Source organism: Staurois parvus, unplaced genomic scaffold, assembly GCF_062004578.1.
Source record: "Staurois parvus isolate SC_StPar_1 unplaced genomic scaffold, SC_StPar_1.0 ptg000715l, whole genome shotgun sequence".
Lineage (NCBI taxonomy): Eukaryota > Metazoa > Chordata > Amphibia > Anura > Ranidae > Staurois > Staurois parvus.
In genome coordinates, this window is record NW_028318511.1 from 6,204,487 (window position 1) to 6,220,113 (window position 15,627).

At 43.6% G+C, this 15,627-nt stretch overlaps 2 protein-coding genes across 10 annotated transcripts in view; one reads left to right on the forward strand and one right to left on the reverse strand.

Moving 5' to 3' along the window:
• Positions 1-1,132: 1,132 nt before the first annotated feature.
• On the reverse strand, positions 1,133-13,679 carry POLR2L (RNA polymerase II, I and III subunit L). Its single transcript, XM_089653570.1, has 3 exons — positions 13,527-13,679; positions 6,468-6,574; positions 1,133-1,463 (listed from the first exon to the last, which is right to left on the reverse strand). Exons 2-3 carry the CDS (start codon positions 6,560-6,562, stop codon positions 1,355-1,357), a joined length of 204 nt encoding a protein of 67 aa, XP_089509696.1. The 5' UTR covers positions 6,563-6,574; positions 13,527-13,679; the 3' UTR covers positions 1,133-1,354.
• TSPAN4 (tetraspanin 4) overlaps positions 13,648-15,627 on the forward strand; it is a 1,204,586-nt gene continuing 1,202,606 nt past the window's right edge. For all 9 annotated transcript variants that reach the window (XM_089653563.1, XM_089653565.1, XM_089653562.1 and 6 more), the window contains exon 1: positions 13,648-13,780. The gene's annotated coding sequence lies outside the window, so the exon portion shown is untranslated. The remainder of the gene's footprint in view (positions 13,781-15,627) is intronic.

Genomic DNA, 15,627 nt, shown 5'->3' on the forward strand with positions numbered 1-15,627 from the left:
TTCACTATGACCAAAGTAGTACAATGTTACTATGGTAACATTATACTACTTTAGGGAAGTGATCAGTATTTTTTTTTATACAATTTGATTACTTATAGCAGTAGGGGGCCCCATGAGATGCCCCTGGTACCTTTTTCATAGGCTTTTTTGAGTTTCGACAAAGGACACAGGGGCCACATGATGCCCTATTGCCCGGGGGCCCCATGAGTTGTCAGGAGAAAGAACAAAAAGAGGGCGCACAGGCCTAGTGCATTACCATAAAAAATGTTTAATAAAAAATAAAGGTGTTGTACTCACAAACGACAATATAGTCAAGGCACATCATAAAAGGACAGCTGGATCAACACCGCGCTGAGTAACAGTCCGCAATAGGGAGTTTAGACATCCAAAAGGCTGACGCGTTTCGAGGACTTGCCTCTTCCTCAGAGCCAACTGACCAAATGTCTCATTTGGTCAGTTGGCTCTGAGGAAGAGGCAAGTCCTCGAAACGCGTCAGCCTTTTGGATGTCTAAACTCCCTATTGCGGACTGTTACTCAGCGCGGTGTTGATCCAGCTGTTCTTTTATGATGTGCCTTGACTATATTGTCGTTTGTGAGTACAACACCTACTTTATTTTTTATTAAACATTTTTTATGGTAATGCACTAGGCCTGTGCGCCCTCTTTTTGTTCTTTCCCCATTCAGTATATTTGGATTCCCCCGGTCCATTTGAGGGCAGCAAGGTGTGCATGTTCCAGGACATTCTTAATGTGGTTGTAGCATCGAGTCCATCCCCAAGCGCAGGAGCATTTGTGTTTGCTGGTCCCATGAGTTGTCAGTCTGCCCCTGCTGGATACTTAAAACTATGAGCCTTATACTGCTACCTATATGGCCTGGTAGCAAATCAGGCCCTTGCCAGTGCTGAACAATTTTGGGGTTTAACTAAAAGTTTCAGCAGACTAAAGCACTTCTTTAGCTGTAACTAAAATACAGGACAGTGGAGATATGTCACTTATCTTTTTTCTTGTCAAAGAGAAAAATTGTTTTGCAGGGAGCTTTATTAAACACATGGAGGAAGCACAATAAGAAAATTACTAGAAATCTGCAGACAGTTAAGAGTAATAAAGGTTAGAAATATTCGACATACACAACATTTATAACAAAACTCATTCTTTATTAATAGAAAAAAAAACTAAAAACAAAAAAAAACACAAAATTTGTATCACGTATACAGATTGAAGGAATTACTGAAACGTTCTGCCATTTTCCAACCTTCTCATACATGAACTGTGCTTGTAAGTGTGGTCAGTGAAAAGATATCTCATATGCTGAGATTTCTTATAATCCTGGAACGTACATCCAAGAAGTGGTCCCCTCATTTTTCCAGTGGAGCATAATTTAGAAGCTTTTCTATCAGGTCCACATGAGCCAGAAGCATACGGCGACAACAGTACCTCTTTAAGCCTAGAGCATCCAGTGCATCTCTGTAAAACAGATAATAAATGTTATATAATAACAACAACAGAGACCAAATTGACATAGAAATAGGAATGAAAGAGCCCTGAATACAATTTGCATAAGAGATTGGGACCAATGCAAACACTACACTGGGTTTTTTATTTTAGTTTTGGATCAAATGTGAAAAAAATTAGGACCTCTGTCTGGTTCTACCGATATCCGGGACTCCATTAGAAGGATTATTAGACAGAAAATGAGGGAAAATCTGTAACAAGGAAGCAGACAATAAAAACACAAACATGGGTTTTAGAGGTCCTCTACTTAAAGAGGAACTTCACTCTGTCAGTTAACATTGACTATATTTAATCCTTATGCTGCTAGTATCAGTAAATAGATAGGAAAGTTTATTATATTTGTTTTAAACTTTTAATTTTAAATTTTTCCTGTTATTTCCATGCCTAGGCAAATGATATCATACATCCCAGGAGTCTTCAGAAGGAGAGGATGGGCTTTCTCAGCTAAGCACACCCTCCTGTCTATATGCCTGCACTAAGGGCATATGGATTCTAGGACGTACATGATACAAGAATCACCTGTGCGGGTTTCTTCTGGGTACTCAGGTTACCTCCCACACTCCAAAGACATGCTGGTAGGTAATTGGATCCTGTCTAAATTTGCCTTAATATGTGTATGTATGAATGTATGTTAGAGACCTAAGATTGTACACCCCACGAGGGTTAGGTACTGATGTGAATGTACAATATATATGTAAAGCGCTTTGTAAATTGATGGCGCTATAGAAGTACCCGAAATAAATAATAAATAAATCTGCCCTTACTCAGGATGGCCTCAGCCAGAAATGCTAGAGGGTGTTTTTCAAAGTGATTTCTCACAACCTCACAAAATAAAGCATAGAGACATGATGGATGGTGGAGTTTGCTTTGAATATTAAAAATGAATTATACAGTGTTTTTGATTGGTGGTGCTCAGGTGCAGTGTAGTTCCGGTTTAAGTAAAACTACACTTCTGTTAGTGCTGCTGTTAAAGCCCACTTTAGTTTCTAAGGACTACATATTCCATGGTACCTTGCTGTCTGCAAGCAGCGATTCCTGTATTGACCCTACCTTCTGAAACTCCTCTCAGCCCCTTTGCAGTTCAGAAGGCAGGCTCTGTGAAATGTGTGAAACAACCCACAGGGCAGATATGCGACACAGAAATGGGAGCTTCATAAAGTAAGTTTAAAAACTTCAAGCTCATAGAGATTAAAGTGGAACTACAATGCGTCTGAATACCACAAACCAAGAGCACTATATAATTAATTTTTAATATTCAAAGCAAACTCCCCCATCCATGTCTTCATGCCTTATTATTTAAAATCCAACTCCAGGAAAAAAATATCCACCCTTGCAGTGCCCCCCTGCCAGGATTAAATACTTGTTATGCTTACAGGATACTGTGCAAACAGCTTTACCCATCTTACACCTTCAACTCCAGCCGCTCCAGCACTCCCCACCTCTGCCTGAAGCTCTGATCTGTGGGAGGAGCCTTGGCATCGCCATGCATAAGCAAGGGATAATATTCCATAGCAAGGATTCATTTTTGTTTTCCTAGAGCTGTGCTTTAGCTTAGTTTCTGCCCTGACTTAATTCTGATGGGCTTTTAACCCTTCCCCAATCTATCCAAAATGAAAAAAGGTTTTTGGAAAAAAAAAAAAAAAAAAAAAAAAAGAAGAAGGATACATTTTAAGATATTTTCCCAAATTAACTGAAACCCTGTAGATATCCTTTATATCCTAAATTATACATTTCCTTCATTACTGCAGGGACGTTGGATTCCTATAGCTCGACGCCCAGGACATGTAGTTCCGGGTGCCAGGCAGGTAGTTTCTTTCTGCCTTTAGCCCTGATGCAGGGCTCACCTGTCAGATGATGTAATCGGCAGCAGCGCTGCAACCGATTGCTTCCACACAGTGCCAGACTCTCTGCGCCCCCAGCGTGAGGTATCCTGGGCTCCGCTTGCCCATCTGCGGACCCGGTTTGCTGTCGGCTAGAGGGAAGGGAGAAGAGCGGACAAGTCCGCTCTCCTCCTCTTCTTGTGCTGACCCAGAAGTGACATTATGATGTCACTTCCGGGTCCCTGTTGAGAGATTGTAATGCAATCCCCAGGAAAGAGCAATCCCCTGTGGAGCAGAGAAAGACATCCAGGGTTTTTTAGACCTTGGATGTCTCAGAGAACCGGTCACCAAAAATCATCACATTTGTCCCCTATGTGATGAAATAAAAAGTAAAAAAAAGATTTTTTTTTTTCTAATTGCAAAAAATGAAAGTTACACCCAAGCACATACCATCCCCCCTCAAAAAAATATTGAGGCCCCTACATATACGTACGTACAAACGTAAAAGCACATGCTGGGGCGCTTATGCATGAAACCATCGATTGCAATACACGGTACATATCGCCACGCAAGCCAGAATGAGAGCAATAATTCTAGCACCAGACCTCCTCCGTAATGCTAAACTAATTACACTGTTCAACAAATTTTTATTTTTTGCCAGTTTTGGAAACAAAAGGATCCATTTCTTAATGAATTTCACATTCTGAGTTCAAATATAACAATGAAAATTGTCAATTGGCTCTAGTTTTTCTGTAAACGGAAAGTTTTCTACTATAGGCGTAATGACTACATAATGCACAATAATTATATAGATAGATGTCTTTCCACAAATATAAAGCAAGTGATATTGACTACATAACAAAGCCTAAATGGCATTATATATTGCATAGGATTACCAAGAAAAATTATAGCCATAAGCTAAGTTGAATCATTTTAATACTTAGGATTCTCACTAGTTTTGTCTTCAGTTTGTGTCGGTTTTGCTTCTCTTGGCTTTTCTCTTGTATTCGAGGAAAGGGCTATCTCTTACAACTGCACATGACTACACACTTCAGGTTCTTCCTCACTTGACTCAACCACGAAGGATTCTGGTGCTTTAGGAATTGGTAGCCCCTCTCCATGAGGAACTGGACGTATTGCCGATGGAATATTTGGATAGTGCACAGATAACTTTTTCTTCTTATTTAGCCCTTTTACAATTGGAGGCACCATACAAAAGTAACAATTACTAACATGATCTGTTGGCTCTCTCCAAATCATTGGCACAGCGAAAGGCATAGATGCCTTTTTTCCATTCAACCATTGCTCCAGTGCCGTCCCACAAGAATTGCAGCATATATGTGGTGCCCAGCTCTTGTCCTGGTCTCCTATCTTGCAGCCAAAATACAAGTTGTAGGCTTTCTTAATCATTCCTGTTATCCTCCTTTTTTGTGAGATAAAAGTTATTTCACCGCAGATATAGCAGAAATTATCTGCTTTATTCACACAAGTTCGAGGCATTACTGAGTAGCCTATATAAGCATAAAACGAAATGTAAAGATGCTGTCGAACTACAATCAGCTACAGATACTGCAGCTTTTATGCAGTGAAGTGATGCAATTAAAGGCTAATATTGCATCATCTCAGTATACATGCAATTTTCTATTGGTCACCAGTATCAATTGCGCAATATGCAGCTGAAGTTGCATCATAATTTTGAATGGCTTACGTCATTAGATGGGTGAATATATCATGGAAACTAGAGCCAATCAACATTTTTTAGGGTCATTTTCGTTTTCAGCACCCCAAAATTATGTAAGATTAGCTAATTTTATGCCCAAAACTTTTTACCTGTTGAACAGTGTTACCTATAAGGAGCTTTAAAAGTGTCGACCTATAGAAAATATAGGGTACTGGAGTTCGGCGCCATTTCACGAGCGGGTACAAATTTAAGGTTTGACAAGTTAGATATCGATTTACTCGCTGCAACCTCATCTTTTATATCTTACAAAAAAATAAGGCAATTTATTGCTTTTTTGTTCCCTAAAATTAACTTACTTGTATTTTTTATCGAAATTTTGCGGTAATATCATGTGACATAAAAAATTGGAACTACCACTATTTTATTTTCTAGGGTCTCTGCTTTCAGAAAATATATAACGTTTGGGGGTTTTATGTAATCTTCAGGCCTAAAATGATTTTTTAAACGTGTGCAAAAAACGCCTGGCAGCAAAAGGGATAAAGTATAAGACCTGACCCACCCTTTCCTGACGAGCAGCCAATCAGTGCTCATTACACTGCAAGGTCTCTCTCCTCCCTGCTAGTCCCCGGGTGCGGTGCTGGAGACAGGCAGGGAAGGGAGGAGGAGGAGATAAACAGTGCAATGTTAAAAATATTACACGTTTAAGTAGCCATAAAGCCTCTTTCGTTTCTAAAAGCCCCAGACATTCCTAATATCACCTCTGATTTAAATAGGGTTTTGATTAATTTTTTTTTTATCTAGAAAAGTAGATTGGGGCCCCAATTTAGTCCCTGGACAGGTAGATTGGGACCCTGATTTAGTCCCTGGACAGGTAGATTGGGGCCCTGATTTAGTCCCTGGACAAGTAGATTGGGGCTGCTGGTCTGGGTCTAAAGTGGGAGGGCTATGGGGGTTTGGGAGGTGCAGGACTCATCAAATGTGTCCTGACTATCCATGAAGTGACTTTCTGAATATCTGACATAACTATGAATGAATGGCTGTGTACCTGCTGCTGTGTTTTTTCCTATTAAAGCTTTTGCCAAATTTCGCTCAGCGCTAAACACACCAATGTGAAGTTTGAGTTCCATTTCATGCTCAGTTGAGCATCAATGAGTATTAATCAATTGCCTCTTTGCTGGTTGTTTTTCCACCCAGTATCTATGAATGATAAATGGAGGACTGTTTGGATGGCCCAGTGCACCAGAGCCTCAAATAAATACTCTATAGAAATAAAATCTTCCGCAGCACTGTTTTTTTTATATTAAGGATGGATAAATATTTAGTACAAAATGAAAAAAAATGTAATCCAATATATAAGATGGGTCTGTAACACTAGCTGGTTCAGAACCCCTGTTACCCAGATGGTTATCAACCCTTGCTAACAGACAAACACAGCAGTAAATAAATTATACATACCCTTCAGTGTATTCTGCCTGCAGAAGTCCAAGATAAGCCTCCCACTTATTTCCAACAATCTTTCCACATGTGAAGCATCTGACTGGGATAATCATTTTCCTGAAGTCCTTAAGGGGAAACACAAGAAATTGGGTCAGAAGCCACGATAAGATGTAGCTAAATAACAACAACTGCTCCTCTGAGACCTTGCTATGCTCCTGCTCTGGGCAATGCAGTCCCCGGGAGATAAGTCTGTTGAAATTATAGCAGGCCAGTGTATAACCTTACTCATGGAACTTTCTGTGTGGTTTCTGTGCTTTCTAAGATGCAGTTGTCAGCACTGGCCCGATTAGAAAAAGTGTGAGTTCTGCTGTAGAAACCGTTACAATCTGTAGGGAATATCATGTGTTTGGTCGGTTGGTTGCACATTACCAGCAGTGTAATAAAGCTTAGGGAAAAAATAAGCAGCAGATTCAATATTAAAGTAGAATGTTATTTTCAATAAGAAAGTGGAACGTTCCTCCACAAGTTATTCCCATGGATGGGCTGTGGTCTACCCATTGTGTCAATGGATTTCTGGAGTTCACAAATGGCAATACAAATATTAGGTATATCTGACAAACCAACAGAAGCTTACTTGGAAAATCTCCTTTCATGTTGCAAGTTCTGCCTGTCTGCTAGCTTTCTGGCTGGGGCCATCTTGAGTTAAGGGCACATGATTCATGAAGCATTTACTTACATCCATCTGCCCTTAGCTCAGGCATACATGCAGGAGGGTGTGCTTCGCTGACAAAACCCCTCTTGCCCTCATGAGGACTGGACTTCCGGTCCGTGGTCATCCAGGCTCGGTCCAACGTGTTGCATCATGGGTCAAGTGACTTAATCAGAGGACAAGATGAAATCACTTGACCAGTTATGCAACACGCTGGGCAGAGCCTGGATGACCGAGGACCAAAAGTGGTGGTTTGCAATGATATTGCAGTATTTCTGAGCTGTATTTTTTTTAGATGGTGTCACTGCACGTTAGTGCATGCTGAGTATTTACGCACAGCAGGAAATATGTTTCTTTACACAAGACGTAGCACACATTGTCACCAACATATAACATATGAACTGATGAACTGCATTAGCACCTTACAGGATCACATTTGTTTTTTGGCACTTTAATATTGTATATTTTAGGTGATATACGAGTATGGTATATAAACAGATGTACTACACCATCCCTTTATAGAAGCACGTTTCACTTGTATATTTGCACTTTAATCACTTGCCTACCTGGAACTTCCACCCCCTTCCTACCCAGGCCAATTTTCAGATTACAGCACTGTCGCACTTTGAACAATTGTGCAGTCATGCAACACTGTACCCAAACTAAATTTTTGTCATTTTTTGGAGACAAATAAAGATTTCTTTTGGCAGTATTGAATCACCACTGGGGTTATTTTTTGCTAAACAAAAAAAAAAAAATACAAAATAAAAAAGTTCTTAGTTTCTGTTATTAAGTTTTGTAAATAAGTGATTTTTCTCCTTCACTGATGTGCACTGAAAAGGCACTGATAGGGCTACACTGATCATCAGGGCACTGATGATCAGTGTAGATATCCCCCTGAGAAATACCGCTTACTGACTCTCCTCAGCTTGAAGAGAAGACTGCCGATAACCAGCATTTTCTATTTATACTGTGATCAGCTGTGACTGAACACAGCTGATCACATGGTAAAAGGGGGCTCAGATTGGGCCTTTGCTTGGACACGTGATCAGTTGTGTCCAAAGGACACAGCAATAACAGATCGTGCGTGGGGGTTGTGGTTCTGGGAGGATGTCCATGGAAGCCCTCCCAGAACTAACCGACTGTGCTATAGCTGTCTTTTGGCTGTAGCGCGGTAGGGAAGTTGTTAATATTGTTCATTTTGTTGCGTTTTTGGTTCTATAGACTTCAATGGAACTGCAGAAAAGCATGTACTGTGTTTTGACACATTTTTGGTGCGTTTTAAATCTGCCTAGTAGAAAAAAAAAAAGATGCAAAACACGTCAAAAAACGCAAATGCAAAACGCAATGCAGAAATGGCTCAAACACAAACTGCATAGGTGTGAACCTAACCTTTGAGGGGAATTTTCCTTACTTTGTAGAGATTTACTTTACTCCATGACAGCTATGCAAGTTTACTAGACTGCATCTATGGAGGAACAGTGTAGCCACCTGTCTGCATTTCATTCAGGAAAAAAAAAAAAAAAAAAGTTTTCTGCGCCATTTTTTGAACCTGCAACCTCTGGTAAATGGCTTTTGCATCATGCAATTTCCCAGCATTTGCAGCACCTGAAATGACTGCCAGCCTAAAGTGTCTGTAAAGAGCAGTGCGTTTTGGCTGTCATTCCAATATCAATAGCATAGGTCTGCAAAAACTTTTTTTCAAGAGCTGTTTTGGTTATTCCACGTAATCTTTGTTTTTTGGTGCCCTGAATCCGAAAATGACCTCCATTTTGTCATAGGACATCACGTTTCCTGACAATTTAGGTAACTATGTTAATTAAGGCAATACCTCAAAATAAATGGAAATAGACTTATAAAATTAAAGTATTATTACAATTTTTTCATGAAAATCCTTTTTTGAACTGAAATGAGCTCACCTACACACACTAAACTTGATTCTTCTTCGCTGTGAGGCTCCTCTTGGTGCATTTACGCTTGTGAGTAGCATCTGGAATGTCTCTCTGAAGCATCCAACAGTAGTCTACCATCATTGTAATGCTCCATTTTCCATGGTATCTCCTTTCCATCTCTTTAATGTCTTGGTGGAATCGTTCTTTCAAACTCATCAGGCAACCTAAAGCTTGAAATGCTTTCAGCATTCGTCCGATCTTTTTGTAGTGAGGATCTTTGTTATTGCCTAAAAATTTCTGTACGACTTCTTTAAATGCAATCCACCCTTCTTTTTGAGGATCCGTCATGGTATTGACAAACTCTTGATCAACTATAAGCCTTCTAATGTCTGGTCCAACGAACACGCCTTCCTTCAATTTTGCCTCAGACAGGCCTGGAAACTTGGTGACCAAGTATTTGAAGCATTCTCCATCTCTTGGAAGTGATTTTACGAATTGCTTCATCAATCCCAATTGTATGTGGAGAGGTGGTAGAATAACTTTATGGGAAGGTACCAAAGTTTCTCGGAGGACATTTTTTTCACTGACTCTCAGCACCCTCGGCTGCCAACTCTTCTTGGTCCAGTGATTTTGTTGGTCTCAATTGTCCCATAGACACAGAAAACAAGGGTATTTGGTATCCCACCCACTGGATTCTTCAGGAAAGATTAACCCCTTCTACCATTAGAAGCACAGACTCAGGGCTGAGGCTTACACATGCAGCTGAGTATCCCAGTAGTAAGACATGTCACTCAGAGCAGCACTTGTATTCACCCCCTTTGCAGGGGGGGAGGGGCAGAGATTGTTTACCTGCAAATAGCAACAAAGGGCCAGAAGAGAACTAGGGAAATAGATTTTTTTTTCCCCTAAAACTTGTTTAACTTATGTATATATTGCTGATCATCAGATTTACAGTGCTAGATTTTTTTTTACATAACTCGGACAACCCCTTTAAGTTTTTTTGGGCATTTTATATCTTAAGTGCACTTATATGAATTAATTAAAAGTAATTTGGACTTTAAATTTGGTTAAAAACCCATAATATAAAAAAAATATCAAAAATTAAAATTTTTTAATAACTTTGAAGACAATTTTGCATTTTGTGGCAAATCATGACGTCTAGGAGTTTTTTCAATATTTTGTTTTCAGCACACCAAAATACATGGAAATTAGATGAAAATAATCAAACAGCTTTTTAAATCGCAGACCTGTGTAGTGTGAACCTCGCCTAAATTCACAGTTTGTAAAAATAAGTGGGGCGTACAATTGAAATCTAGGGGACACGACCAGCCCCAGCAATTCCCCCCCGATACAGCCATACAGCACTTACTTGCCTGGTTCTATGTGGAGTCCCTACATTCACAGTGCTCTTTAAGAAAAAAAACAGCATTCCTGCCATCCCTTTAGCTATTCCTGATCCTGTATTCTCTGTGCCGGGTGCTGTGGATTCTATGCATATATTTGGCATCCCTCCATGCAGGTCTGTGCTGGCTTGTCCCTGCCGGTCGCCATGGCTTCTATTCTTGCACGGTGTACCTCCAGGTATGCCCGGGCCACATGCTGAACCCTCCTGGGCTGCACGCGGCCTGCAGTTTGGACACCCAAGCCTTACATAAAATGAAAAGTTCACCATTGTAAGTACTCCTGTTAATGTGGAGCTAAAGGCACAACACTTACCTCCTCTGCTACTCTCAGACATCCATGTGCCAGCATCTTCTGAGAGCTGATCTTCGGCTGCCTTTATTGGCCTACATGGGATGATGTAACTCCTGGAAATGTGCAGGAACCAGTCATTCCTGGGAAATGGACTGTGCTGGTGATGTAAACTGAACTTCACATGTGCAGTCATTCACAGGATCTGTGGCAGCAGTAGGGCAGTGATGTCACCACACAGAGTCCACTGTTTACTTCCTCCGGCACCAGCTTCCTGCACAGCCAATTTTACATGTTGTGCTGTCCAAATGTAGACCATTTGTGGTTGAGGCCATGCACCTGACCTTATATAACCTGTCAAAAACCAGCTGTGTGCTGTAGTCTGTACAGCCTCTGCATGTCCATTCAATAACACATGCTGCCTGAAAACTGCTTCTGTGCCCTCACCAAACATTCCAAGAGATCATCCTAATCCAAGATATATAAACTACACCACCACAGTAGTTACAATTACAAACGCAGACTGGTTTCAGTCTCTTAAAAATCCTCTCAGCACACCACTGACTGCGCTTCTTTCTTAACTTCCGGTTCATGGATATGAGTGGTAAGTGTACACCGATCAGCCAGAACATTTTGACCACTCACAGGTAACATGAAGGACATTATCTCCTTTCATCTGAAAGTGGGTGGGATATATAAAGCAGTAAGTGAACATGTTGTCCCTGAAGCTGATGTGTTGAAAACAGAAATAATGGGCAGGTTGAAGGATTTGAGTGACTTTGACAAGGACCAAATTAAAATGGCTAGATGTCTGGGTCAGAGCATCTCCAAAACTGCAGCTCTTGTTCCCAGTCTGCAGTGGCCAGGACCCACCAAAAGTGGTCCAAGGAAGGAAAACTAGTAAGCCAGCGACAGGGTCAAGGGCAGCTCATTGATGGACATGGGGAGTGAAGGCTGGTCTGTGAAAGGAAGGTGTCAGAGTGCACTGCAGTTTGTTGTGTAGGGGTGTGAAGCTGCAGAATCGTCAGGGTGCCCATGGTAGCCTGTGTTCACAGCCAAAAGCACCAGAACTGGACCATGGAACAATGGAAGAAGGTGGTCTGCTCTGATGAATCACACTTTCTTCTGCATCATGTGGATGGCTGGGTGTGTGTCTTACCTGGGGAACAGATTGCACCATGTCCACTATTGGAAAGAAGGCAAGCCTGTGGAGGCCTCAGGGATGCTTTGACCAGTTATGGTGGGTGGTTAGAAAGTTAAGGCTGGGCCAGTGTTTGCACTGTGCATGTATCTCCATGTTCCTTCATTCAGGTCAATCACTGACACTGTGCTGTATGGACAACGATCGTATGAACGAGCATATTCACTGTGCGCCTCAATCACTGGCAAGCATGTAGACGGAGACGGAGTAGAGGCAAAAGGGGGTTGGGGGGTGAGTTGTACATTCGCATACAGTGGGACCATGGAGAGCCAATGTATCCACCATCAGAATGGAAGCTGGAGCAAGGGAAACTTAGCTTTATTAATGTGCTGTATGATGCTGTCCTCACAGGGGACACCGAGGACCAATCCTGAGCAATGTCCCCTCACAGGGGACACCGAGGACCAATCCTGAGCAATGTCCCCTCACAGGGGACACCGAGGACCAATCCTGAGCAATGTCCCCTCACAGGGGACACCGAGGACCAATCCTGAGCAATGTCCCCTCACAGGGGACACCGAGGACCAAACCTGAGCAATGTCCCCTCACAGGGGACACCGAGGACCAATCCTGAGCAATGTCCCCTCACAGGGGACACCGAGGACCAAACCTGAGCAATGTCCCCTCACAGGGGACACCGAGGACCAATCCTGAGCAATGTCCCCTCACAGGGGACACCGAGGACCAATCCTGAGCAATGTCCCCTCACAGGGGACACCGAGGACCAAACCTGAGCAATGTCCCCTCACAGGGGACACCGAGGACCAATCCTGAGCAATGTCCCCTCACAGGGGACAGCGAGGACCAATCCTGAGCAATGTCCCCTCACAGGGGACACCGAGGACCAATCCTGAGCAATGTCCCCTCACAGGGGACACCGAGGACCAAACCTGAGCAATGTCCCCTCACAGGGGACACCGAGGACCAATCCTGAGCAATGTCCCCTCACAGGGGACAGCGAGGACCAATCCTGAGCAATGTCCCCTCACAGGGGACAGCGAGGACCAATCCTGAGCAATGTCCCCTCACAGGAGACACCGAGGACCAATCCTGAGCAATGTCCCCTCACAGGGGACACCGAGGACCAATCCTGAGCAATGTCCCCTCACAGGGGACACCGAGGACCAAACCTGAGCAATGTCCCCTCACAGGGGACACCGAGGACCAATCCTGAGCAATGTCCCCTCACAGGGGACAGCGAGGACCAATCCTGAGCAATGTCCCCTCACAGGGGACAGCGAGGACCAATCCTGAGCAATGTCCCCTCACAGGAGACACCGAGGACCAAACCTGAGGGTAAAAAAAGAAGTTTTTAGTTGTGGGTTTGGTGACACTTTAACCCCCAACTACTCCATCCCAAACTGAAGAAAACCAAGCTGTGAGTACACTGTACGGGGTAGGCAGCCACTGAGCTCAGTGTAGGAAGGCGCTCGGTCCTGGTGTGTGTAGTTTGTGCAGTAGGTCTCCATGTGACTCCCCGCCGCTCCTCACTGGCTCCCAGCCTGCACTGCGCACAGCCACCAGATGTCAACACTATCAATATAACAAGACCAGCCCTAACCCTTCCCGCTCCCGGCCCTCACCTCTCTCCGGTCACTCCGGGTCCAGATCACTTTATTCGGAAGTAGCTTTTCCTCACCACGTGACCCCCTTTCTCCCCACCCCTCCTAGAAGCCGGTGTCCGCGTGGTCCTCCATCTCCTGGGTACAGCGGGGTGTCGTCGTGTAGTCCAGCGCCCTCTGTCTGGCGGGAGGGGAATAGAGTCGAGACAGCGAGAGTAACTGTGAGGGATGAGCAGAGGAGCGCAGGGAGTGAGGAGACGGACAGCTGCTGCCAGGTACTCTTCTCCGTCCACACCGACCTCTCCTCCGGTCTCCTGTCATGTCTGTGTCCTCTCTGTCCCGACTGTGTCCTGTCTGTGCTGTGCGTGATATGTCTGTCCCATCCGACACCAATCAACAAGTTCTCACTCAGGGATCTCCTCCTCACACCGAGAACCAACTGACTCTCACTCCACATACACTGACACCACATACACTGTACACTGACACCACATACACTGACACCACATACACTGTACACTGACACCACATACATTGTACACTGACTCCACATACACTGACACCACATACATTGTACACTGACACCACATACATTGTACACTGACACCACATACATTGTACACTGACACCACATACATTGTACACTGACTCCACATACACTGACACCACATACATTGTACACTGACTCCACATACACTGACACCACATACATTGTACACTGACACCACATACATTGTACACTGACACCACATACATTGTACACTGACACCACATACATTGTACACTGACTCCACATACACTGACACAACATACATTGTACACTGACTCCACATACACTGACACCACATACATTGTACACTGACTCCACATACACTGACACCACGTATTCTGTACACTGACTCCACATACACTGACACCACGTATTCTGTACACTGACTCCACATACACTGACTCCACATACACTGACACCACGTATTCTGTACACTGACTCCACATACACTGACTCCACATACACTGACACCACGTATTCTGTACACTGACTCCACATACACTGACACCACGTATTCTGTACACTGACTCCACATACACTGACACCACGTATTCTGTACACTGACTCCACATACACTGACTCCACATACACTGACACCACGTATTCTGTACACTGACTCCACATACACTTACTCCACGTAATCTGTACACTGACTCCACATACACTGACTCCACGTACACTGACACCACATACACTGACTCCACGTACACTGACACCACGTACACTGTACACTGACTCCACATACACTGACTCCACGTACACTGACTCCACGTACACTGTACACTGACACCACATACACTGACTCCACGTACACTGACTCCACGTACACTGTACACTGACACCACATACACTGACTCCACGTACACTGACTCCACGTACACTGTACACTGACTCCACATACACTGACTCCACGTACTCTGTACACTGACACCACATACACTGACTCCACGTACACTGTACACTGACACCACATACACTGACTCCACGTACACTGTACACTGACACCACGTACACTGTGCACTGACCCCACATACACTGACTCCACGTACACTGTACACTGACACCACATACACTGACTCCACGTACACTGACACCACGTACACTGTACACTGACACCACATACACTGACTCCACGTACACTGTACACTGACTCCACGTACTCTGTACACTGACTCTACGTACTCTGTACACTGGCTCGACATACACTGACACCACACACACTGTACACTGACTCCACACACACTGTACACTGACTCCACATACACTGACTCCACCTACTCTGACTCCACGTACTCTGTACACTGACACCACATACACTGACTCCACGTACACTGACACCACGTACACTGTACACTGACTCCACATACACTGACTCCACGTACACTGACTCCACGTACACTGTACACTGACACCACATACACTGACTCCACGTACACTGACTCCACGTACACTGTACACTGACACCACATACACTGACTCCACGTACACTGACTCCACGTACACTGTACACTGACTCCACATACACTGACTCCACGTACTCTGTACACTGACACCACATACACTGACTCCACG